At 42.3% G+C, this 24869-nt stretch overlaps 1 protein-coding gene across 2 annotated transcripts in view; it reads left to right on the plus strand.

Annotated features, from left to right (window-relative positions):
- The window catches only part of ANKRD6 (ankyrin repeat domain 6), a 202276-nt gene that overhangs the window by 124957 nt on the left and 52450 nt on the right, over positions 1–24869 (plus strand). For both annotated transcript variants that reach the window (XM_059732040.1, XM_014600553.3), the window contains exon 2: positions 20561–20833. In XM_059732040.1, coding sequence (XP_059588023.1) covers positions 20714–20833 — 120 coding nt within the window. In that variant the 5' untranslated portion in view covers positions 20561–20713. The remainder of the gene's footprint in view (positions 1–20560; positions 20834–24869) is intronic.

Here is a 24869-nt window from a genome sequence, read left to right on the forward strand (position 1 = left end):
AGCTATGTTATGCTCCATGTTATGTTCTGTGCCACCAATTCACTGTACAGGATCTGACTTTTGTAGGCCAGATCTGCCCCACAGGCCATAGGCTGCCAAATCTTAGTATAGACAGGCCATACCAGCTATGTTATCCTGCTTTTACCAGTATCATCCAAAATTCCAAAATCTTTCTAGGTAATCTGTTCCAGTATTTAACTACTCATGGGCAGAGTTCTTTCTTGTATCTAGCCAAAATCCCCTTTATTGCAATTACTACTTGTTCCATTCTCTTTATAAATTTTTTTTTGCATTCATAGACTGTTATGAAATCCCCCCTCATTTTTCTCTCCTCCAGACTAAATAATCCCAATTTTTCCAACCGTGCCTAGTATGTTTTGTTTTCTAAACCTCTAATAATTTCTGCTGCTCTCCACTGCATCTTCTCAGTTTGTCCATGTCTTTTTTTGAAGTGCAGTTCCCAAAACTGGACATGGTGTTCCAGGAGAGCCCTCACCAGTGCTGAATAGAGGGGAAGATCAGTTCCCATAACTTGCTAGCCAGTTGTTCCCCAATTTGTAGTTGTACATTTGAGTGTCCTTTCTTAAGCAGAGTGCTTTATACTTGTCCTTACTGAGTCTCGTGTAATTTATTTCAGCCACTTCTCCAATTTTAGCAAGGTTTCCAGCTCTACATTCTATGATTTCTAAGATAATGTGCAGTTTTGTTTTTCAATAAAATCTATCCAATGAGTTAAAAATAATTATATCTTGTTTTAATTTACAAATGGAGAACTGGGATGATGTGCACCAAAGAGAAGCAAATTTTGATTTGGCACAATGCGTTCTTGGTTTGGCCATAGACACTAAACCTGCTTCCAAAACTTTGGGAGAAATGGAGTAGGAGGTAGAGAGAAAGCTTGCTTTGGCATAGAGTAGTAGTTAGCAACTTGAGCTGGCTCAGGCCACCCTTTGCAGCCTGGCCCTGGTTATGGGCCCCCCCTTGCCCCCCCCCTCCTCTTTCCCTTCCACCCAGGTTCTGCCAGCTGCCTGAGCTTACCTTTGTCACTGTTCCCCTTCCCCCTGCAGTGAGGATAAGTGCAAATGCAGCAGAGCTGCAGGCTCTGCAGTGGAGGGGAGTACTGCAGGAGGGATGGAGGGTTGCATTCCAGGAAGGATGAACAGCACAGCTCTGTGCCACCAATTCACTGTACAGGATCTGACCTTTGTAGGCCAGATCTGCCCCACAGGCCATAGGCTGACAAATCTTAGCATAGACAGACCATACCAGCTATGTTATCCTGCTTTTATCAGTATAGAGAATTGCTTTGAAAATGAAAAGAATAGATGGAAATTGTTATTTGGTCAATGGTCCAAGTTAGAAGAAATGTAATCTGTGGATTTAGCCCTCAGGCACTGGGAACTTCTGCCAGTGAAATAAACCCACATCCAGTTTGCACTGGTTTTTCCCTGACTCCATACTCTGAGCATCTAATATATGCTAATGAATAATGAGCAGCTGCTTAAGGAAAAGCATTAATATAATCCATGGAGACAGCTCCCAGTATTTTCTATTGTCTAAACATTAAGTGACTACTAACATTCTACTGGAGAGGTCTAGTTTATAAAGAAACAATAAAACGATTGACGGTTAGAGGATAAAATAACACAAGGATTATTAAAGGCTGCAAGCACCTTTTGACATGCATAAGCCCTTCTGAAATCTTAGATAATTATAGAATAAACCTTCCACAAATATTACTTCTAGGAAGTCTTTTGTTTGGTGGGAAATGTTGTAGCAGTGAATGACAAGCTAAAAGGATCATTTTACAGCATGGCACAAAGACATAACAGAATTTGCACCAATGACAAAGGAAGTTGAATCATAAAAAGGTGGAAGCTGTAGTTTCAGCAGCAGCTACTGATATTCTTGCCGCATAATTTTGCATTCAAATATACGCCCCCTTCCACAAACTTTGTTAAGTTTGAAACTGAAGTTTCAGGCACATAACAGAGGTCAAAGTAAATATTAACTTCAATATAAAGAAAGTTTATATTCAAAACATAAAGAAATAGAAGGAAACACTTCTTGCGTGTGTGAAATGTGTGTAAGGTTCTGCATGTTCTGAGCTGTACCTCAGAAGATAAAGTACATTTATTTACAGATTACAGGTGTGAAATCCAGGAAAGAAGAAAGGGCAATTTATTGTGACCTTTTTGTAAAAGATCTTTTAAGCTCTCAGGATGTAGAATTCCTTTGGAAAGTTAAGTTAAGTTGATAGTGATTTCATTAACATTTGTCATTGCAATGTTACACGGGGGGAAAGGTAATTTTGGGTACAGATAGTTTTGGGGCCTCATGTTGTTTCTGTCATCTGATTGTGCCTTGTGATAATGTATTTGTTATGTATTGTGTGTAACACTTTGTATAGAGTGTTGGCACACTGGGGGCTTGGTCTGTGACCAGGTGTCCTAGGTGCTATAGTAGTACAGTAGCAGTAGTAACAGTAAAAATGATAGTAGTGTCATAAAAGCATCAACAATAGTCTTGGTATGATGCTCTGCTTTGTGGGGAAGGGGATTAAGTAAATGCAGTGATTGTCTAAGCTACAACATTTCAAAATCTCTATTTATCTGTCAACCTCATTTCCAACCTAGTTGGCTTCTGTCTTACACACAGGGGTAACATAAAAGGAAGAAGGTGATCTAATTTCTGTGTGCAGTCCTGACATTCTGCTGAGACTGCTAACAAGGATGTTTGCACCTTGTGACACTGTTTTGGACTTATGGGCACAAGGGTCTGAAAAGAAAGCTTCAATTCTTTTTACATAAAACCTTGCAAAACTATTAGTTCAGGGCTGTGCAACGTGTGGCCCATGAGGGGTTCAATTGCAGCCTGTGGGCTTCTGCTTGGGCACTGCTTTTCCCACTGTTTTGCACCCCCCCAGCCACTCAGAAGTTCGACAGCCCTGTATTGGATGATAATTTTGGACCACTGTGAACCTAGTCTAGGCTTGAACCTGTGACATAGAGGTAAATACTTCTACAATACATAAGCCATTCATTATTCCCTTAACTTGATGCAATATAACTCAACTCACTGGTTTAACATAAACTGTTTAATGAAATGACCAGACTCTGTGTCTAGTAATAAATATTGCCTGTTGAAATAAGAGGCTTAGGGCTTTGTGAATAATACCATATTTATGCAAGTATAACATGAGTTGTCTCCCCCTGAATCAACAAAAACCCCTCATCTTACATTCTTATACAAGGAAACTGCATTAAATACATTCCCTGTCTTTGAACTGCAGCTAAAAGCAGTGTGTGCTCAGTAATGGAAACCATTCATGAAACAGGTGACCCACACTGGGCAAACATGTTGATGGGCACCCCAACTGAATAAGGCATATGGTAGTGTCCATTAAGTGCAGTATTTCTCTCTTTTCCAAGTCATAGTGAGCCAACACATTGCACACATTTCAACTTCCTCTTCACTCCCAGAGCTGAGCTCCTTTTCTTCCCTGTTTCCAATTATTCATGTTGCTTCACTAGCTTTAAATGTCTGGCAGACATCATCAAATGGACTCCCAAACAGTTCATCCAGAATTCCTCTGTTGGCCTCTCTCTCAGCCTGTCACACATGATTAGTGTGGGCCTGCCCTCCGTGAGATGGAGCCAGACCAGGTTGCCCTGTGCCTCCTTTGAATATATATTTTTGGAGGGTCCCAGGACTCATGACAAGAACACCTGGTACCAGTCATGAGTGGGGGGGCTAATTAGCACATGAATCCTTTATGTGTTGTATCTGGAGTACACACACATGAGCGGTTCTGAGCTGTGGGGTCACCATCACTTGAACTGCTGTTGACTCTGCTGGTGCCCAGCCCTATGAATGATATAGTAACTTATCAGTTTTTTGGCCTTAGGTTAGTATAATGAATAGTTTGTACTCTTTCTACGTATGTGCTATACTTTTACTTAATAGTGTGTTTATGGAGTTCCTGTGCCAAAAACTTGCAGCAGTTTAAAAAAAGGTAAAATACATTCATTCTGGATGAACTAAGTCTGAATGGTTACTATGTGCAATTCGGTACAACTTTGTGTATTTCAAGGTCAGTGTATTCAAATTTGCTCCTTATTTCCAGGTGCTCAAGAATAGCAAGGTCTGACAGTAAGGACAGGGGAAGGGGCTGCAAATAAGAGAAGTCAGGAGGGGGCAGAGAACAAGAGGCTACCTGACCACCCCCCCCAGTTTAATTTTCCCTGATGTAGCAGTGGGAGAGAGACAAATTCAAGATAAACCTCCAATAATTAGTTTCCATTTGGGAAATTTGGAAAGTTGTATCAATATTATAAATTTTCCATATATAGAATCTAATTATTGGGGGGGAGGGTCATCTTACAATCAGGATCTTCTAATATTCGAATAAACACAGTAGGCTTTTTGTTTGGGTTTTTTTGTTGAGGGGGGAGCGCTTAACTGTCAGACTGGGGTTCAGTGTTTAGGTTGACCAAACCTGTCTTGCTTTGCTTTTTGTTTCAGTAATTAGGGGTGTACAAATAAAAATATTTTTGGCCGATACTGATGGCTGATTATTAACCAGCCATATTGGCCAATCCAATCCAATAGCTGATATCCAGCCTGGCAGCTAGGAAAGCAGCATCCAGCCAGTAAATCTGGGGAGGGGGGAGGGGCATGGGGTGGCCAATTGAGGCTGCCACAATGAGGAAGGGAATGAAGCTGGGACTGGGGCAGGCACTGCCCAGCTGGGGCAGGGTGCAGGATGAAGCTGTGGACAGGTCATTGGAGGGAGTAAGGAGGGGAAACGCCTTTTACCTTTGCACACCCCACTGGGGAAGCATGGGGGGCATGTGCCCCCCAGATTTGTGCATGGTGTGAGGATGGGCTGCCCACTGTGGGCTCAGGGCCAGGGGCTGCACCAGCCTCTTTCCAGTGGGGAGTCTAAGCTGGGGGTGTGCTCAGGGTGGCCATGGGAGGGCAGTGACACTGGGAGGGGGGCTATGGGATGGGCTATGGCCATCCCAAAACTTGCTGTAGCCCCCCCCATCACCCCTTCTTTCAGTGCTACCACTGCCCAACCCCCCACCAGGAAAAGGCCAATACAGCCCCTGGCCTTGAGTCTGCCCTTGCCCCTACACAAATCCAAGGGGCACATGCCCTCCCATACCACCCCAAGGGGTGCATGCAGTGGTGGGAGCTGCCACCCCTTCCTACCCCCCTGCGCCCCCCCAAATGAGCTGCCCGTGGCTCTGCCCTGCGCCCCACCCCACCCCAGCTGGGCAGTGCTTGCGCCTGCCCCTGCCCCATTCCCTCCATCTCCATGGGCGCCTCAATAGGCCCCCCATTCCCCTTCTCTCCCCCATGACCTTTCCCCTCCATAGACTTACCAGCCAGATGCTGCTCTCCAAGCTGCCTGGCTACATTCCTGGCCCCATGTAGGCTGTGGCTGCGCGCATGCACACGGCATTCATTGATGACATTATCGGTTACACTGGCCAAAAAAAGCTGGTTGCCGATAATGTCAATTTTTCCTTTTATTGGTACCAATTCGATATGCAACTGATATGTCAGTACACCTCTAGCAGTAATCTGTCAAAATGTATACAGGCCAATATTGAAATGAAAACCCTTTTTTGAAGTGAAAATTCAAACTATTTAATTTAAAAAGCTTCAAAATGAAGCATTTAGATTTTTTTCCAACGTATTTATTTTTCCCATTTTTTTTCCTTGTGTGTAGCTATTCACCATTTTTAGTCTCAATCCACAAATAGGTTTGGTTCCCTAGAAACTATAAATTTACAATTCACTGGGGAAAAAAATTGCTCAAGAGCAATTCAAAGAAGGTTTGAGTTCATTTGCCAGTATCCAAGTACTATTTCGGGCTGTATTTCAAAGCATGTTGAAGTCAGTGGGAGTTTTTCTACTGACTGCAGTGGGTTTTGGAACTGCCTCTGAAGCAGCAGTTCCTTTGAACTGTATACAGTTAGTTTAAGCCTAAAAATATTTTTTTTCTGCTCAGGGATTGTAGACAGTTTCTTAGCAAAGGTGGTAGAGAATCAGCACATCCTGTTCCGTAACTGAGAATTAATGTCAACTACGCTGACTCGTAAAGTTATAATAACTGCTGCTTCTCACTGAAGAGTGTGACCTCCACGTTCTCGTTTTTCATTCTAACACACATTCAGTTTCTTTCTGTCCCTTTCTCACTTACATAATTTCTAAAGTGTGGCAGGCACTGAATATTTGCACTTCCCCTCATCATTGTTACCGTGATATCATATGTTATGACACCTTTAGGGAAGTTCTGTTGTGCTGGGTATAACATCCTGAGGCATATTTGATGAAAAAATTCTCTGCAACATAAGTGAGATTAGAGAGAGATCAGCCTACATTGTTTTTTATTTATATTATATGGATAATCACCCCCTCCTTCCAGCCAGTGTTTTCCTCTTAAATTTTTGCCATTAATTTGCAACTTTAGATGGTTGGTAAATTTTAATTGAAAGTGATCCATAAGAAAAAGTTGTTTTGGTGAAGTTGTATGGATTTTTCCCAGGACATTTTCTGGGAAAACAAATATTATCCAAATGTTAAATATTGTTTAGAAAATTTCATCTGGGACAAGTTTCAAAATAAAGTTTTAATTTGGAATATTTTATTTTTATATTATTTTATCACATTAGTTTGAATAGTGTATAATACAGCATGTCATGTCATCATAATAATGACACATTATAATATGAAATACTATAGTCAAAGTAATTAATTTATTTTATATCAGAGCTTTATGTCACCTTTGAGAGTAAGGGCAGCTCTTACGTGTACTAATTGGATGAAAGTGTCTCCTATTTGTATTCTCCTGAAACATTTAGATGCTATGTAATTTTGATCTGAAAATGTACTAATTGTTTTCAATATCCTTGTGTAAGCCTAGAATAATTTTCTTCGCCTTTTAAAAATTGCTGCTGCTCTAAGGAATTCAGTAAGTGATAATTTTCTTTCCTTGTTCAAAGTGTTTCATTACAAAAGAAGCAGGAAATACAACAGAAGCAAGAAAAGAAAATAAGTTATTTCATTGTCTATTAAGAATGCCCTTAATGGTTTAAAAATATAGGAAATAATATGAAATAATAGAATACATCAATAAGAATATTGTCATAATATATCATGGCAAATAATGTCATCATCATGCATCATATGTAATGTTAGTAATCATATATCCATTTATTTATTCATTTTACTGATTTACTTGTGCTGTATGACTTATGGAAAATATTTTATTACATGCCATGCATTACTTCTGTTGACATGTCATGAAAATTTATAATAAAAAATAATAAAAGTAATGAAAAAATCAAAAATTGAAAAAGAAAATTTTGTTTTAAAGTAAAATTCCAAAATATTTCTGAAATGACAGCTTTCAGTTTTTAGATCATGTTAAAATTATTCCAGTTCAAAATGAAAACACATTTTGAAATGTCTACATTACCTGTGAAATATTGGCCTGCTTTGCTTTCAGCCCTGTGGAGGCTGTCTCTTCTAAAGCTGATCCTCAGATAACCGTGACCCACTTCTGTAAAAGTGCTTTCATGAAGCTTAGCCATTGAAGAAGAAGCACTTGAGAAATGTCTTCAGTCTTAAGAAAGAGTGTCAATAAAAAAAATCACTGTTTCTCTTTTGAAATCAATCCCTCTTCTCCATGTCGGATAGAAACACTGGCCATTTGTACACATGCTCATGCCACAGCACTGGGCACTTTTAAAAGTGCCCAGCACTGCAGCGTATGCAGTTGTGTAAGTGGCAAAATGCACGTCAGCGCTGAGAAAATGTTGGCAGCACGCTTTTGAACTAAAACACATCAGAAGTGTTTTAATACCTTTTTCTGTGCACTGACGTGCAGTTTGCCATTTATACAACTACAAGTACGCAAAGCAGCGCAGTGTGTTTCAGCTCACATGAGTTTGCTCTGACCTGCTGGATTTCCAGCATGTTGTGGGACAAAAAGGTATGTGTATATATGCCTACTTTTGTCTAATAATATGCAAGTATGTCCTTCCAGCCAGTGCCTTTACATCTAGCTTGCATGCCCTATTATGTGTAGTGTGCTGCAGTTCTTCACCATCTCCTACCACTTCTGGGCTAGGTACAGGCATTCAAGAAGCCTGAGGTGGAATCTCAGTTATGTGGTTTTCTGTAAGCAGTGTAGTTTAGATCAGTAGTGAACAGAACATGTGTTTGCCTTTGTTGGGGATGGTGGGGGGCAAATCTTAGACTGGGTTTTGCCATTTTTAAACCAGTCTGTTTGCATCAAACTTCTGTTCTGTTATGGACATAGACCGGTTTCCAATGACTTATACCAGTAAAAGTGTAAACCTGGCCTAAGGGTATAGGCTGAACTCTTAGATTTCTGCTAATTTGTTTGTATGCAGTGCTTAGCAAACTTTGGGCACTGTGCTAATATAAATAACAACACCTCCCCTTCCCTCTGAAAATGCTGACAGGAATCGCTGATGCGGTAACATAAATCATCTTGGTTCTGCTTCCACGTGATTTAGGAGGAAAGAAGCTGGCCAGAATCCTCATCACAGATGTTCATTTATACCCAGTAATTTAATACTGGACTCTAGCCTGATTCAGCTCAGTCATTGCATCTTTGGGGGAAATCCATGGATATTCATTGTGGCTGGACACATGTATCTATCCCACTACCACTTACAAATGACAGTGATGGGTGCTTGAGAAGGATTAGCCATGTCTGTGTGCACTGGGATTTTGCAGGCTTCTTTTTTGTCCCTTCAGGCTCCACACTGGTATCCTGTGGTGTTTTCCATTTTCATGTTGTGTACTGGTTTCATATAGTAAAGGGGTACATCAAACATACAGTAACTTTGTGATGGGGATAAATATCCCCTTCTGAGTAGAAGTCCTCATTTTCACTTTGACATTGGAATACAGGCCCCTGAGAGGTAAGATGAATATAAGCAGGAATGAACCCAATACAGGACTCACTCCCACGAAGGACTTGCTTATTTCTGAACCATTGTTTGAAATGGTTGTACAAAAGCAGAGAAGTAAATTCAGACAAAGGAGTCTCAGGTGGAGTGTGTATATTTGGGATTACAGGCAACCCCCACTTAACGCTGTTTCATTTAGCGCTATTTCGCTATAACGCTCATTTGAAATTGATACCTGATTTCACTTAGTGCTCAGCGAGTTTTATTATAACACTCGTGGTCACCGTCTTGGGTCATTAAAAACAATTGCGGTTGCCATCGTGGGTTGTCAAATACTTTTGGTTTCACTTAACGCTCGTTTTGCTTACTGCTTATTTTTTCAGGAACCAATTAAGAGCGCTAAGTGGGGATTGCCTGTAAACAGGACAGGGTAACAGAACCCACAGGAATGGATCTGAGAGAGGATTTTAAAATGTAGGCCCAGTCCTGCTCCCATTAAAACCAGCAGGGCTTTTTTTCCCATCGATTTCAGCGGGAGTTGGATAAGGTCTCAGCTTGTCAAGAGCTATAATGCTGAAGAAAAATTTCTGACATCCTGAAATCCTACTGTGCCTGAATATCTGCGTGAAGGCAAAAACACAAAGAACTTTGTTTTCTCACAAGCACAACCAAATGTCTGGCTGAGTTCTTACAGGTCAGACCCTGGCACTTCTCTTTAAACAGCAGTAAGCTGGAAAGAGAATCTACCTGTTTGCATGCAAATAAGCACTCAGGCATCACACACATGTTTGCACATATATAATGTTTCTTATTAAACAATAGATTTTGTTATATAAATGTTGTATAACTGGAAAATCCCCTTGAAAGAGAAGCTGGATTTTATAGACACTTTCTGGGCTGAAGGAGCAGAGGGTAGAGAATACTGAATTTTTAAGACTTAAATTGCTGATCAGTACACGCAAAACGCCAGTGATGTTGAGCATTTTGGAATATATGGCCCAAGACAAAGTACACTGAATGAGAACCATACTCTAATACAGGGGTGGGCAAAATGCAGACTGTGGGCCAGATGTGGCCTGCCAGGCCATTCCATCCAGCCCTTGGGACCCCTAAAAAATTTAGAAAATTAATTTTTATCTGCCCCTGGCTGCCTGTCATGTGGCCCTCAAAGGCTTGCCAAAACTCAGTAAGTAGCCCTCCACCCAAAATAATTGCCCTCCCCTGCTCTTAAAGCTATGCTGTATATGTTACCTGCACACATATTTTTCCTAAGGGTAATGAAAGTCAGAGCAGCAGGTTGGTAAGAGAGAAAGCAAAGCAAGGTGGGGGGGGAGGGAGTCAGCTGTCTTTGTTCAAGAAATTGTCTTTCACTGATGAGTTTAAATTGCCAATTTGATCTTAGTAAAACTACTCTCCGTGTCTCTGCCACTTTTTAAAAGCTGTTTACTTGGCTTTATATAAAAATATACACTTCACAATATTTGGTGGTAACAAGGCATTGTTAGAGAGCTGCCAGTCAGATAAGCATGTAAATTTAATGAAGCTCAGAGTGGAAGGATTGCAGAACCTTACTCAATGAAAAGTTCTATTAGCAGCAGGAGATTCTGCAATAGCTTACCATGTTTGTAGCCTGCATGGGTAACTAGATTTAGAAGCAAGCCAGTTGGCTGTTACAGGGACAGTAGCACAGATCAGACTGATTTACTTTTCCTAGCAAAATTTATAAGTAATTGACAGGGAGAATTTCTATAAGAGACTGTGACTACATAACAGCTGGGTTAACTAAGAATTAATAAAGAACGCGAAAAACAAGAGTCTTGTATGTTCCAGACTGGGCAAAATCTGAAGCAGACAGTGAATCTAGTGTCTGCAAACAGGGATCCTAGTGAAAGCAGTTACAATGCAGAATGAATGCAATCAATTTTTGTAATAGCTATGAGAAATTCTGTGATTTTCCAAAGCATTTGTTTTAATCTCTCAACAGCATTTAAATTAAAAAATGTTGACCAGTAAAAAAAGGGTGTTGCAAATAAATGGTATTGATGTGGTTAAAGAAAAATACACATTGACTGGAAATGGCTCTGAATTCGTAGTGCTTTGCCTTGTTTGTACTTTGATTTTTGCACAATACTACTTACTTTGGTCAACTTCCTTTTACTTTTCATGATCAGTTTAAGAAATAAAAAAGTGTGTCAGTAGAGACAGAAGTAAATGATGGATTCTAGGAAATTCCCATCTCCTTCCTAGTAGATTAATGTGTAGAATACAATATTAGTACCATATTTTCTTATATACATCAAACACTTTTGCATCCCCCCCCCCCCCCCAACAGCTGCTGGAAATTGGAGTGTGCATTATATGTGAGGAAATGTAGTAACAGTAGCTTCTGCTGCTTAAGCTTCAGCTAGGCAAAAGCAAAAGTAAAATCTGCACAGGATCCACAGGCAATAGAACTATGAGTAGGACTGGTGCTGTAGCTGCTGTTACTCGGTGGGTGCATTTACATGTGCAGTTAATGCGACTGTAAAAACTACTCCTGGGCACAGTGTCTACACATGCGCCTGGGACAGCAGCAAATTGAGCCAGGGAGGAGCAGTTTCGGCCAGGACTGGTTCCTGTCCTGCTCTGCTGCCCTACAGTAGCCAGGGGGAGCTCCAGGCTCTGGCTACAGCTGCCTGGGTGACAGCCTTATGTTGGCAGGGAGCACAGGGGTCAGCCCTGGCTCCGGCTGGCAGTGGCAGTGTAGCCTGGTTTCCAGGGGGCAGCCCCGGGCTGGCAGGGGGTATGGGGAGTCAGGCCCGAGCAGTGGGTGGCTGCGCTGGGTGGCAGAGGAGCAGGCTGCACCACGAGGTTCCTGCAGCTGCCGAGCCATGTGGCTCAGCAGCAGGCAGAAATATGGCCCCAGTTGGCTGGCATGATCAGGCACCTGGGTTAGGTTCTTCACGTGCATTGCTGCCTGGAAAAAAACCCCCTAAAACTCTGCAGCAGGATAGTATTTGTATTTACAAGTACTACCCTTCTGTGGAATTAATTAGTTTACTGTGACCTAATTGGGTCTCACATGTAGATGCACAATGTTTCCTGTGGAGATAATTAGTCTGCTTTGCCCAGATACTTGCTACAAGAAATATTTTTTTTTTGTTCATTCTGCCTTTCAAAAGCAAGGTGTGTGTCGTGTTCCCAGGCATATTGTGAAAAATATGGTATTTATGCTACATTTGGCATGGCAGGGCCCAAGACCTAGGGGGCTGTGAGTGGAGAGTGAGGGGCACCAGCAGGGCCAGGAGGCTGTGGATCAGGAGTGAGGAGCAATGGCATGGGCAGGGCACCACCATATCAGGGCTGCTCAGCACCACAAAGCGGAGGGAGAGGGGGCAGCCGCAGCTGGCCCCCATCCTGGTGAGCAAGGAGGGCAGGGGGAGCTCTGATTTTCCATGATAAGAAACCCAAAATCAAACACTAAAATGTATAGTTATTTAGAATTTATTTTGCTCATCAAAATAAATGACAATTGCCTGTCAAGAATGATGGGTGGGGAGGCAGGCAGGGACAGAGCACCACCACCCTGCGCCATCAGTGCCACCTCCCAGGAGCGGGGGGAGGGGGGAAGCTTGCCCTGCCATCTCCTCTGCCAGCACCCCACGCTGCCACCACCTCCAGCATCACTGGCTTCGCCCTTTCCCCACTCCACTCCATCCCTGCCATCATGGTAGTGCTCCACACTCTGATTGGTTGTTTCACTAACCAATCAGAGTGCTCCAAGATCATTACGGACAGACAGGTAGACTGGCTAAGCCCTTTATTATATAAGAATAGTGATTGTGAGCCACTGGTAGGCTTCCAAATTGCTTTAACATTGTAAATATATCAGTTAAAACATTGTGTTCAACTAATATCTATATATATTATAGGGATTAGATCGAGGCAGGCAATTATTTTGGGTAGAGGGCCACTTACTGAGTTCTGGCAAGCCATGGAGGGCCGCATTATAGGCAGCCAGGGGCAGATAAATATTAATTTTCTAATTTTTTAGGTGCCCTGCAGGCCGGATAGAATGGCCTGGCGGGCCGCATTGTGCCCACCCCTGTATTAGATGAACATTTCATTTTAATCACTGAAAAATGCTGATTTCAGGGGTTTTAATAAGAGAATTTGCAATTTTTAAACAGAGAAAACCAGCATCCCTGGTTATGAGGAGAGCATTTTCATGTTAATCTTAAGGTAATCATAGAAAGAGAGCATTTTATAGATTTTTATAAGAGTTAATAGGAAAGGAATATACATATTGCATTGAAAGCAATTGGAGCAAATGACAACTGCAGTAGAAAGCATGTAAAGGTGTTTTAAGATAAGTGTGGTTGTTATGAAACAGGTTAACCATTTTACTATGGAAATGACCCTAGTGAGTCCATGATTTCGGTAGTGTTATGATTCCCATTTAATGACAAATCCTGTTTTGTTCTTCACACTGTATATAAAGAATCTAGAGACCACTGTTTGTTTTACTCAAAACATGCAGCATCATTTCACCAGCAGGTAAAGATCAGAGTTCTAAGCTTATTACAAAAAAAACCCCAGTTATAATTCTATGTTTTGTATATGGACTTTGATACCAAGTGGGATGAATGCAATATAAATTCTGTTGGCTATGTAAGTGTTCTTTTATTTAGATTTACTCAGTAACGCTTTGTTTTCTGGTGCAAGATTGTTCCCGTTTGCTGGTTTTATTTTGTGTTTGTGGAATTTTGTAAAGTCAATAGATTTGTGATTGTTGAAACTTTGACCTCTTCTGAAGCTACAGAGAGTGAATGGTATTGATATTGCCATAAAATGATGTTTTTTTCCGCAAGTGGAATGCTTGCCCATGTTAGTTTGAAGTCAGAAGCTGCGTTGGTCTGAAGTTATGTTAGCCTGAAATTTGGAACAGCATCTGACAAAGCAGTTTGTGGCCTATGAAAGCTCATGTGTCTCTAAACCAGTTAGTCACTATGATGCCACCTGACTTGCTTCCTGTGAGTGATATTGGGCATGTATCACAAGGACCCAATCTACAATCACCCAGCTTATGTTAAATCACATGATTGTAGATTGGGTCCTCACTTGTGCGCACATTCACTCGTGCTGGGAGCCTTGCCAGGACTGCCATCTAAATAAGTTGGATGAGGGAGGAGCAGGCAGAATAGGGAGGGGATAGTGGGTCCGTTGGCAGGGGGCACAGGGGATGTGTTGGTGGGTCTTAGGGGATTTTGCCAGGATTGCAGGGAGGCTGGTGGGTCTTTGGGTTTTGGGGTAGATCAGTCTGCAGGGGGCTGGTGGTTGTTCCTTCTTTGGGTAGGGAGCTGGATGGCTAAAAATAGCCCATTCAGGGTGGTGGGGTAGGAAAAGTACAGCCCTGGGGCTGGGTGAATAGCTGGGCTTTCCCAGTCCAGGGCCTGTGCTCTAAATGTGTACATATGTTTGTTTATGTTGGGCATGAATTAGCCTGATCTCTGTAGCACTTAAATCAATCTAACTCTAGTTAGGCTGATCTAAGTATAATGTCTGCTACCCATTAAAACCTTTACTATAATTCCTGGAAGTGCCACACTAATGAACTGTACATATGGAACTAGGGAGAGTTAGTTAGCTGTGTTATTCTGAAGTCTGGTAGAAGGGAGGGCAAGGTGGTACCTTAGAGATTAATTTGCTCAGAGAGGCATATATATGTTTAGCCTACTTCATATGATGATATTACCAGCTCCTTTGGGGCTTTGAACATACCTGAGAAGTGATATTCTCCAAATTTTCCAAGCTTATTTGGACTTTAATCTTAAGGTAATTATTTTGTCTTTTGCGGCTTGAGCTTCTTTATGGGTGATATGACTAATCAGCCAGTCTTGGAATAATCCTTGGGGAGGGTATGTGCAAGGGTAGGATATTTGCCTGCTGTTCAGGCTATAGATAGGAAAAACTGAATTTGAAGAGCTTGATCATTGTGTTACAGAGCAGCCAGCCAGCCACCCACCTTATTTTGGTCAAAATTTTCCTGAGGTGTATATGGCACTGTATGAGTCATCCAGTTGCTACAATCCGTGGGTATTGCTAGATGTCAATATTTGGAAAACTTGTCAAAATTCACAGCATTGTCTCATTGCTATGGGTCTGAAATATTAATTTGTGAAGTCAGTAGAGCTGTCCTTTTTCATACTCGACTGATTTACTAGGCAAATTGTTCTCAGAAGTGATTGCTGGAGCCATGTCCCTTCATCTCTGGGCATCATACTTGGCAGGCTTTTCTTTGAGGAATTCAGGAAGTGGGTATTGTTTTCCCACCCTGTGCAAGGTAAGATCTGATTCTAGGTACAATGATGCACTAAGGACGGATTTCAATTTAAAACAGGTTAAACTTAGAATACTTTAATCTCATTGACACAGTAAGATTGAATTTTCTTATGCTTTAGTGCTCCCCACTGGCCTAAGAAGCAAGGGGGCAGTAGGATTATCGACCCAGAGACTGGCATTGAAACTGCAGCTTGTTGGTTAGAACAGGTTGTGGGAAGTCAGGACTTCTAGGTTCTGCTGTCTTCATGAGGAAGCTGCACCTGGACCTAGATCACGGGCACCAAGGAGTTGATATGGAGCATATAACATATTGCAGAATTCTTTTTTCACAGTGTTAGAGTGAAAACACAGCAGTATAATGAGCTTTGTTTTAGTGCTTAAACAGGTGTTGTCTGTTTTTACAACATAAACATTTAAGAAAGGAAATGATATAGACATGCAAGGTAGACACGGGGTTAAATATTACTGGGAAGTGCTGATGTCTTCCTGCTGTAGTGAAGTGACTCCCAGCAGAGGATTTGTGGAGGTGGAGTTTCCATGTATCTGTTGCACTGGGAAAGAGTTATTTGTTAAAGATGAGGCAGATGGAGTTTCCCTTTTCTCTCCTTTTGCATCTCCTTGGAGGAGAGGATAAATGGATCTCTTGGTCATTCAAGCTCTATTTCAGTCTAATGTGTTCTGCTGAGTTGCAAGTAATCCACAGTCCAGAATAGCTGAAAAAATGTAAAGGATCAAAAAACAGGAATGTAACTCATAGGTCAACACACTTCTGCAAAGGAGAAAGACGACAAGATGACTTTAGGAGGCATAAATATCACAGCAAAAATCTGTAAAAGATTTCTAGTCAGATCGATTCTTTAATATGCTTAATACATGATTCAATCAGTGGAAGAGGCAAGAAAAAAATACATTATAGCAGCAGTGCTGTAACTGTAAATCACTACAGAATCACAGAGCATGGCAGGCTGAAGAGGCTAATGATCTCTCCAAGAAAGAATTTACTGCGCTAATCAGAAAAGAGAGCAAAATAGATAGAGAAAACAATCAGACCAAAAAGTGAGTATAATCTCTAACATTTGACTTGTTAGCAGCTTTATGCGGGAGCCTGACTTTGCAGTGTTAATGTTAAACACCTGTTCAGTCACAAGTCATTAGAGTATTAGTGGGCATTTCTGTCATTTCTAATTGTGTGGTTAAAGCATGCAAAGTGCCTCCATTGATTTCTCCTCTGTCATGTCTGACTGTCAGGAAGATGTTTGCATTGTTCTTTCCTGAGATACTCTTTGTTAAGCTCTCCGTATCTCACAGATGATACTGATTTTTTGGAAGGAAAAAAAATAAACAGCATCTGGTCACAGATTTTTTAAGATGATCAAAGCCAATTATAGTTGTATATGAACAGATCTCCAATGACACGAGTAACAAGATACTGGCAAATGAGGAAGGGGTAAAAGAGTAGCTGTAAAACTGAGCTGGAAACCATAGTATGCTTGTCTGTGAGCATGTTTTCAGACACCCCTGTTACACAGACACACACTGGCAAAAAAACAAACATTGCTGCTTAAAGATAGGGCTGGCAAGCTGGTCAATTGACCAGTTAAATATTGATAATTGACTAGTCAGTTGACTGCATATTCTTGACTGCTCAAAGATTATAGCAGTTTTACAAAAAAACCCTACGTTTCTTGTAGTTTTTTTACAGAAATATTATTTTTATTATTTTTTGACACATTTCAAAATGGAAAATTTGTGTTTTTTCTCTGTGTTATTTGGACTTATTTTTCACAATTTTTGACTGACAGTTGACTGGTCAATTGACTGAACTTTATTTGATCGGTTAAATACCCAACCCTACTTAAAGAGCTTATAGAGAAAGAGTCCTGTTGTAAGGTTTGCCCTGCTTCTTGATAATGGTCATGAAGGGAAGGGAATGAGAAAAACATTGGATTAGTCAAATGACTGAATTGGAATGTGAATGAAATAATGTGGATGCATTTATGACAACAGCTACAGATCTGGTTGGTTCATTTTATTTAAATGGCATTAAATACTGAAAAGTGAATGCTTAAGGAGATAAGATCTAACTATCCATTTTTCTTCATAATTTATTACATTCCATATAGATTTCATGGCTTTCTAATGTGGCACATGGCATATAGGGCTCATCCCAGCATGGCAAATATCACCTGTGGCACTGAACTATCTATCAAACTGGAAAAGAACAATGGATTGTGTATGCTGATGATGTAATCTGCATGCCCATTACAGATATGAGGACTCTCTGTCTGTTTTATCCTCGTTATAGTCTGACGTCCTAGCATAGCCATCAGGTGTTTGGTTGAAGACCAGACAAACATTAATCCTACTCCTCAGTTACCCCTGGTTGTATTGCCTTTGAATCCCACCAAGCAAAGCAGTCTTTCCTCAGAGGGGTTCAGTGTGCTGCCTCCACAACACCCCTATTGCTTCCCAACCTAGAAAGCAGGAGGAAAGAAGTGGAAATCAAACCTGAGGCTTCTACATGGAAACAGTATGAGCTAATATTTAGAGCAAGGTCTGGAGCACTGGGTTCTGAGAATCATTTCTTGGCCCTAATGGTAAATTGTTATTGGTCTTGGGAAATCATTAAACTTTTTGTGTGCCTGTTCACTGATTTCCAGAACGGATGACAAATGCATTGCATTTGAAAACTTGTCTAACTTTATTCCAGCTATACAGTTGATCCAATAAAAGATATAAGCCTAAAAAAATCCTTGCTTCATTCCTGGACCAACATGGCTATACCATCGTTCTAACACGACTACAAAATGCATGTAAACAGAATTGCCTAATTCTCAGGAATATTTATTAGCCACTTTGAGATGTGGGTATAAAAGTTGCTACAGAGGTATTGTTATTACCTGTTGCTGCCAAGTGATCATTAGAACCAACTCAAAAATATTTTAAAACATTGGCTTGCATCAGCAAACATTTAAAACAATGCGCTTGTGTACAACCTTAGAAAAAATTGTTTAGTGTAGTTTAGGTGCACATGGATGCTCAGGTGAGGCAAAGCAACTGTGAACCCCACTTAGCTTGCCAGTTACTGGGTTTAAACCTGTTTTGTATTGCCTAAGTATATTAGTAGATCTTACCTTTGTGTAAGACTGGTGCGTATTAAAGAATCTCACTCACGGTGTTTAGCTCATTGGATATTGATACTGATGTAGGTTAGTAACATCATGTGGGGTGGAGGGGGATGAGGGAGATAGTTGTTGCTAGCTTACACTAGGGACAGACAGTCAAAAAGCCAGAGCCTGAATTAATTCAGCCTTTGCAGGTTAGTCTAACCTGCCTAGGTTGAACCACTTTGTAACTGTACACACATTCCCTCTGGACTGAGGAAATACAGGCATATGCCTGCAGTTGCTCAGGCCAGGTGTGGGGGTTGCTAGAACATGCCTTCAGCTGCAGGGAGGCTGTGCTGGGGTGGGGGGGAATGGCTGGCCCGGGCAGCCTTGGCTGAACTGGCCAGTGTAGAGTTTAATTCCCTGCTCCCTGTCCCACTAGCAGGGATCCAAGCCGGGTCTGCTGGGCTCTTCCCTCTTGCTGCTGCAGTGGCAGGGCCAGGTGAAGCCAGAGGTGGTCCGGCATGGCCCCTGAGACAGAGGGGGTAGGGAGGGGGGTTATTTACCCCTTTACCCTCACTGCCCTTGAGGAACCACAGATGGGTCTGCCGGTCCCAACCCCTGGTGCCACTTGCTACCTGCTTGGGGGAAGCAGCAGAATAAGTCCCCTACTGCCCCCTCTGTTGGATGCTAGAGGGAAGGGAGGGGGGGAATAACTGCCTGCTGCCTAAGGGGCCCTGCCAGCTGGCGTCTGGCCGTGCCCCCACCCTACTGCTGTTGGGGGTGCGGCCAGAGCCTGGCCAGTAGGGCTCTTTAGGCAGGAGGCAGGGTGGGGGGTTATTCCTCTTCCCTCTGGCTTCTGGCAATAGGGGGCTTATTCTGCACCTTGCCCCAAGCAGGGAGCAAGCGACGGCAGTGGTCGGGGTGGGCAGACCCGGCTGTGGTCTCCCAGGGGCAGTCTTCCTGCTCCCTCTGCCTCAGAGGCTGTACTAGCTTGCCACTGCAGCAGCAAGGGGAGAGTGCCCGGCAGACCTGGCTTGGGTTCCTGCCAGCGGGACAGGGAGGAGGGAATTAATTTGGCCAAGGCCACTGCTGCTGGAGCAGCCAGCATGGAGAAGTGCAGGTCCATGCTGGTGGGATAGGGAGAGAGGGGGGGAATAAACTTCTTCCCTGTTCCCTTCTGGGGCCAGCGTCTCAAACCAGTTTCAGCCATTTTGAAACTGGGTTATGTGCACTGAATGTCTGTTCTGTTACAGGTTTAAACCAGTTTCTGATCACTTAAACTGGTTTGTCTGTCCCTGGCCCTTGTGTCCCACTAATATACCTCAATCTATAGAGGGTGGAAGTTCAGGGCATGATTTCACCTGCAGCTTGAACCAAAAAAAATAATAGAACACACTGTGGTGGGACTATAATACAGGTGTTTCTTTAATAACAACTATGCTGAGACTACTAAACAATTCATAGAATCATTCAAAGAGCTATTAAATAGTAAGGAACACTTGAGAAAGATAATATTCCATTATAATTTCCTCCCCACACAAAATGTGCTTAAACTAAACAAAATGGAAATACTAGTTGCATATTAAAAAGTTTATTATATCTTCATAAAGGAGGGAAATAAGCACTATGCATACTGTAGTTATTTCAGTTATTTCAGGAAAGCAAGAACACTTTCAAATAGTAATTTGGGACATTTTATCCCTGTAAGGGAATGGATTTTTATCCCTAAAGCTCAAAGTGTTTTTCAGATTCAGCGTCCTAGAAATCTGAACCTAGGGAATGCTAGGGAAGAGAGGCTGTCTCACAACTAACCTGCCTGGAATACCTTGCAAAGGGATGAGCTGTGTATAGTGCAGTGTCTTTGGAGTCTTTCTATCATCATTGTGGCATAGAGTTAGCACCTATGTGGGAACATGATTCTGTTTGTATCCTTGTGAATGGGAAATGAGATAGGAGGTGGGAGGATATACACAAAAATGCATTGTATAAAAATCCCAGTCTGTTGAATGTAGAAAAGCAATAATTCCAGCTTCAGGATGCTCTGTCCTTCTTTGTGTGGTCCATTCCCAACTGAAAAAGACCCAGGAGCATTGCAGAGTTGCAGTTCAGAGCTGCCATAGTGTTTTAGCTTGAAAAAGGTTCCTGATAGTGGTTTTGTTTTCTAATCCACAGGTCCAGAAAATGGCATAGTAATAAATTCACCGTCCAGTGACCTGGAGTCCCTCTTTGGCATCTGTGAACACTGCTTGGACTGATCTGAAGCTTTTGTTTTGGACTAAAGGAACTTGCCCACTGCTTGCCCTGAAAACCTTTCTCTCCTAATTCATGAGCCAGCAGGATGCGGTCGCTGTGCTTTCAGAACGCCTTCTCATAGCTGCATACAAAGGCCAAGTGGATAATGTGGTGCAGCTTATCAACAAGGGTGCCAAGGTAGCAGTTACCAAGGTAACAAGAGAAAAACTCTTTACAAATTCCCTGGGAACTAATGTTACTTCCAGACCATTGTCTGTGAAAATGTTCTTGTTGCTTTACAACTTTAAATGTATTTGGGAGGGATCATGGTGGATTAAAAGTGTTGTCATTTTTCTTTATTTCTGCTATTAGCGTTAGCATAGAATAATACTTTTTTTCTTCTTTTTACTTCCCAGGGGGAGAAATACACAGGCTCAGTGAATGCTGGACCCTTAAAAATGGGCTTTGTTGAATAGAGATGCAATGACATTTTTAAAATGGGCACTGACTTTTGAGCAATGTACATCCTGGTAAAATTCATCACCTTAGAGGGAAAATTAGTTTGAAAGGGAGATCTTTGCATAAAAACACAGGATGCCTTTCAAAAGGGGAAAAATAACCTGTTCTTTTAAGATAAAGGTGCCTGAGTATCCTATCTTAAGACAAAAGTCCTTTGATCGAATTAGTTAATTTCTGGATTCACTTACTCTTCACATTCTTGTCACTTTCCGTCTTTGTAAACCCAGTGCCTTCCTACAGCTGAGGATTATAAATTATACTTTCTGAACCATGGGCCTAAAGTTAGCATTTGGACAACCAGGTAGGACTTTAAATAACTTTAACAATTTAAAGAAGAGGCCCAGTTGAAATGAATCCATTGCCAGCTCTTCAATCTTAATAACAGCATGTAAAAATAAGATGCCCATGACCTATGCAAAGTAGCTCAGTCTTGTAGACCATGAGAGTTAAAAGAACAGATAGTCAGGCTTGGATCTGAATGTTGAAGACCCCTGAGCTCTGGGTGCTGTTATGCATCCCTGAAGTTTCCCTATGTGTAAGGAGCAACCAAGATTTTCTGAATAAGGTATCATTGGCTATGAAAACAAACAAACAAAAAATGGGGAGTGGATCTACAACCTTCCCAAGCTGTTTTTTTTTGGTGTTTTTTTTTAAACCCTGAATAGGATGATGCCTGCTTATGAAAGTGTTGACCTATCTCTATAACTGCTTGGTTGTCAGTGGAACCTGCCTTGCTTGTGGAGAGGAATAGAACTAAATTAGGGGACTGGATAAATGGGATTTTGGTTGTATCCATGTTGCTCTAAGGACATGCTCATAGGCAGGCAAGGTTCTTTGGGTAGATATGCTATCTTTTATTAGACCAACTGTGTAGTTGGAAAAAGGTTCTTTGCAAGCTTTCAGGTGCAATCACCCTGCTTCAGGCGTAGGAAGTCTCTGGTATTCTGCAACTCCAAGGAATGAGAAAAGCTAAAAGGGTGACAGGATGTCAGTGAGTACATAAATAGGTGGAAATTAGGAAAATAAAAGATAGAGCAGAGACAGGAGGGGTGGAAAAGCAGAGGGGAAAAAAACCAAAGGTGAGTAAGGGAGACTATACAGTAGTAATTCAAGGTAGAAAAGAAGCTGACTGTGAAAAAGTAAATAGCTGGAAAATAGGAAGACAAAGGGCAGAAAAGGAGGGGAGGGAAGGAAGTGGGGGGAAAGACAAGTGTAAGAGGTCAGGTCTGGCAGGTATGTGGTGAATCAGATGTCAGGCAGGTGGTAATGTGTCATAAATCCAATGTCTATATTGAGTCCATGATTTTTTGTAGCCAGTAGATTTAGGAAGTGAAGTTCATAGGCTCATCTACGAAAGATGTTTTGTAAGTTCCCTTAGAGGATTAGAACCAAGAGATCAGAGAGGGAGTTGATTGTCTTGTACCCAGTGCTAGATAAAATGATTGATCAACCATCCTGGACAGCCCTGAATTTTGGGGCTGTGTCCTTGTGCCTCCAAGACTTCCTTAAAGGAGTCAGTCCCCAAGAACATTTGTCCTTGATTGGCAATAGGTAGTGTCCTGCTCAGGGATAGTTTTAGGACAGTACTAGCCAAGCAATTGCATGTGGCTCCCAGCCGCTTAGGGACCCCTGTTCCATTAACAGCCATGAAACTTCTGCTGTGAAGGTGCAACAGATGTTGCCTCCTGAAGCCATTGGAACACAGCTATATTGCTTTCAGTTGGTAGGTGACAATATAGTGGTTTAATAGGCCATGGGCTGCCTCCTGGAAGCACTAAGAATATGTTTACACAGCGCTTGTGCGCAGGACAGCCTCTCAGCGGCACTTAGTCATCGGCTTGGGCACAGGGCTGCATAAATGGTAGTAGCTGTGGGCTGCTTCCGAAGTGTGGAGCGACACAGGCATGTTCGTACAAGATTTCACCAAAGCTTATTAGTTCCACCCCTCAATGGAGTTAATCAGAAGAACCTCACTATAGAAACCACAGTAATGGGAACCAGATAGTGGTATAAACTGCTACTCATTTTGGAGGTCTATAGCTTGTCCAGGATTTTGTCTCAGATGTTGCTTCCTGGAAGTTGGTCACTTTAGTGCTGCAGAAGCCATGACAGGAGTGGGTGGGTCAGTGTGTATGTGTGTAAGGGAAATGTAAAAGAGTGGTCTGTGAGGATTATAGAGTCAAAAAAAGAGTGGAAAATCTAAGGGCACCTATACATGTGCCAGATGTCTGCTCCGACACGTGCTAATGAGCATGTGCTGGAGCAGACTCTGTTAACTGAGTCCACCAGAGCGTGTTAATTAACGTGCTCCAGCACCCTCCATGTCACTCGTATTCAGCATCCCCACGCTTCACAATGGTGGTGGGGGCACTTCAAAGGTTGTCAAGTGAGCTTTAGTTCACGTGCCCCGCCCACCATTTTGAAATTTGGGATGCTGAATATACATGATGCTGCAGGCACTTTAATTAGAGAGGTTCTTGGGCTAAATACAGACAGTCAAAAGTGCCAAGGCTGAATTGATTTGGCTGTTGCAGGTCAATCTAAGCTTCACAAATTAAATTGAAACAGTGGCTTAGGCCAGAAGCTGGGGGGCACTTGAGCATGGCTCTCTGGCACATTGCCAGCATGGGCTATGTGTTCACTTCCTCTTCTGCTGCCTCCAAGGTCTCTGGGACTTGCAGTCCAGACTTACAGCAGCAGGACTCTGCAGGGTTGTTTATCACTTCCTTTTCCTGCTTCCAGGTGCCTCTGGGATTTGTAATCCATAGTCACAACCAGAAGTAAGTTTGAGTGGGGGAAAGGTTGTTTAACTCCACTCCCTGGCCCCAGCCCCCAGCCAAGGGTTTGCCTGTGGGGGCACCCCTCCACCACCCTGCAGACGGGGGGCTGCATCCCCAGCTGGTCTTGCCCCCACCACCACCTTGTCAGCCAGCCCTCACTTGTCCAGCTAGGGAGCAGAGGGGCAGGGCCAGCCCTGCTCTCTGGAGCAGACAGCACTGCCCGTCCAGGGCTATAAAGGATGCTGGGGGACTGTAATTTAACTTGAACCAGGAAGGGGTCTGGAACAGAAGTTCCATAAATTGGTTTGACCCAAATCAGTTAAGTCTGATACTACATTCAACCAGGTTTATCTTAAAACAGTTTCAGCCACTTTGAAACTGGTTTATGTGCACTGAGCTTCTGTTCTGTTACAGGTTGAAACTAGTTTCTGATCACTTAAACCAGTTTATCTATAACTTTTGTTTATGTGTAACTTCTGTCCCTAGCATTGGAGCTGCTCTAATTACAGCACCCCCCTCCCCCAGAAGCATGTGTATAGACAGTGTAACTGGGACTGGGTTTTGGAATCAGCGTTTCTCTGGGGCAAACTTACTTTTATAAAAATTCTGATATTAATTCAGAACATAATGTTTGATTTTGTATAGTTGCCAGCATACACAGCTTTAAGGGACTGCCCATGGGCTCACAAAGGAAATGTGAATAAATGTGGAAAGGTGCAAAATTAGATTACAATTATCTCTCAATGACAGTTGCTTTCAGAGGATCAATCTTTGCTGTGTTTGGATTGTAGCTGGTATTTATTTTTATAGCCAGAGTGACCCTTGGGCAAATCAATTTTACAGGGGCTCTTCTGTTTGTTTTCCACATCCAGACGGACTGGTGTTGATATGGTGATGCTCTTTGCGTAGGCCATAGTGACTGTGAAAAGGCACAGTAGAATACAAGCTTA

The sequence above is a fragment of the Alligator mississippiensis genome, chromosome 1 (assembly GCF_030867095.1).
Source record: "Alligator mississippiensis isolate rAllMis1 chromosome 1, rAllMis1, whole genome shotgun sequence".
Lineage (NCBI taxonomy): Eukaryota > Metazoa > Chordata > Crocodylia > Alligatoridae > Alligator > Alligator mississippiensis.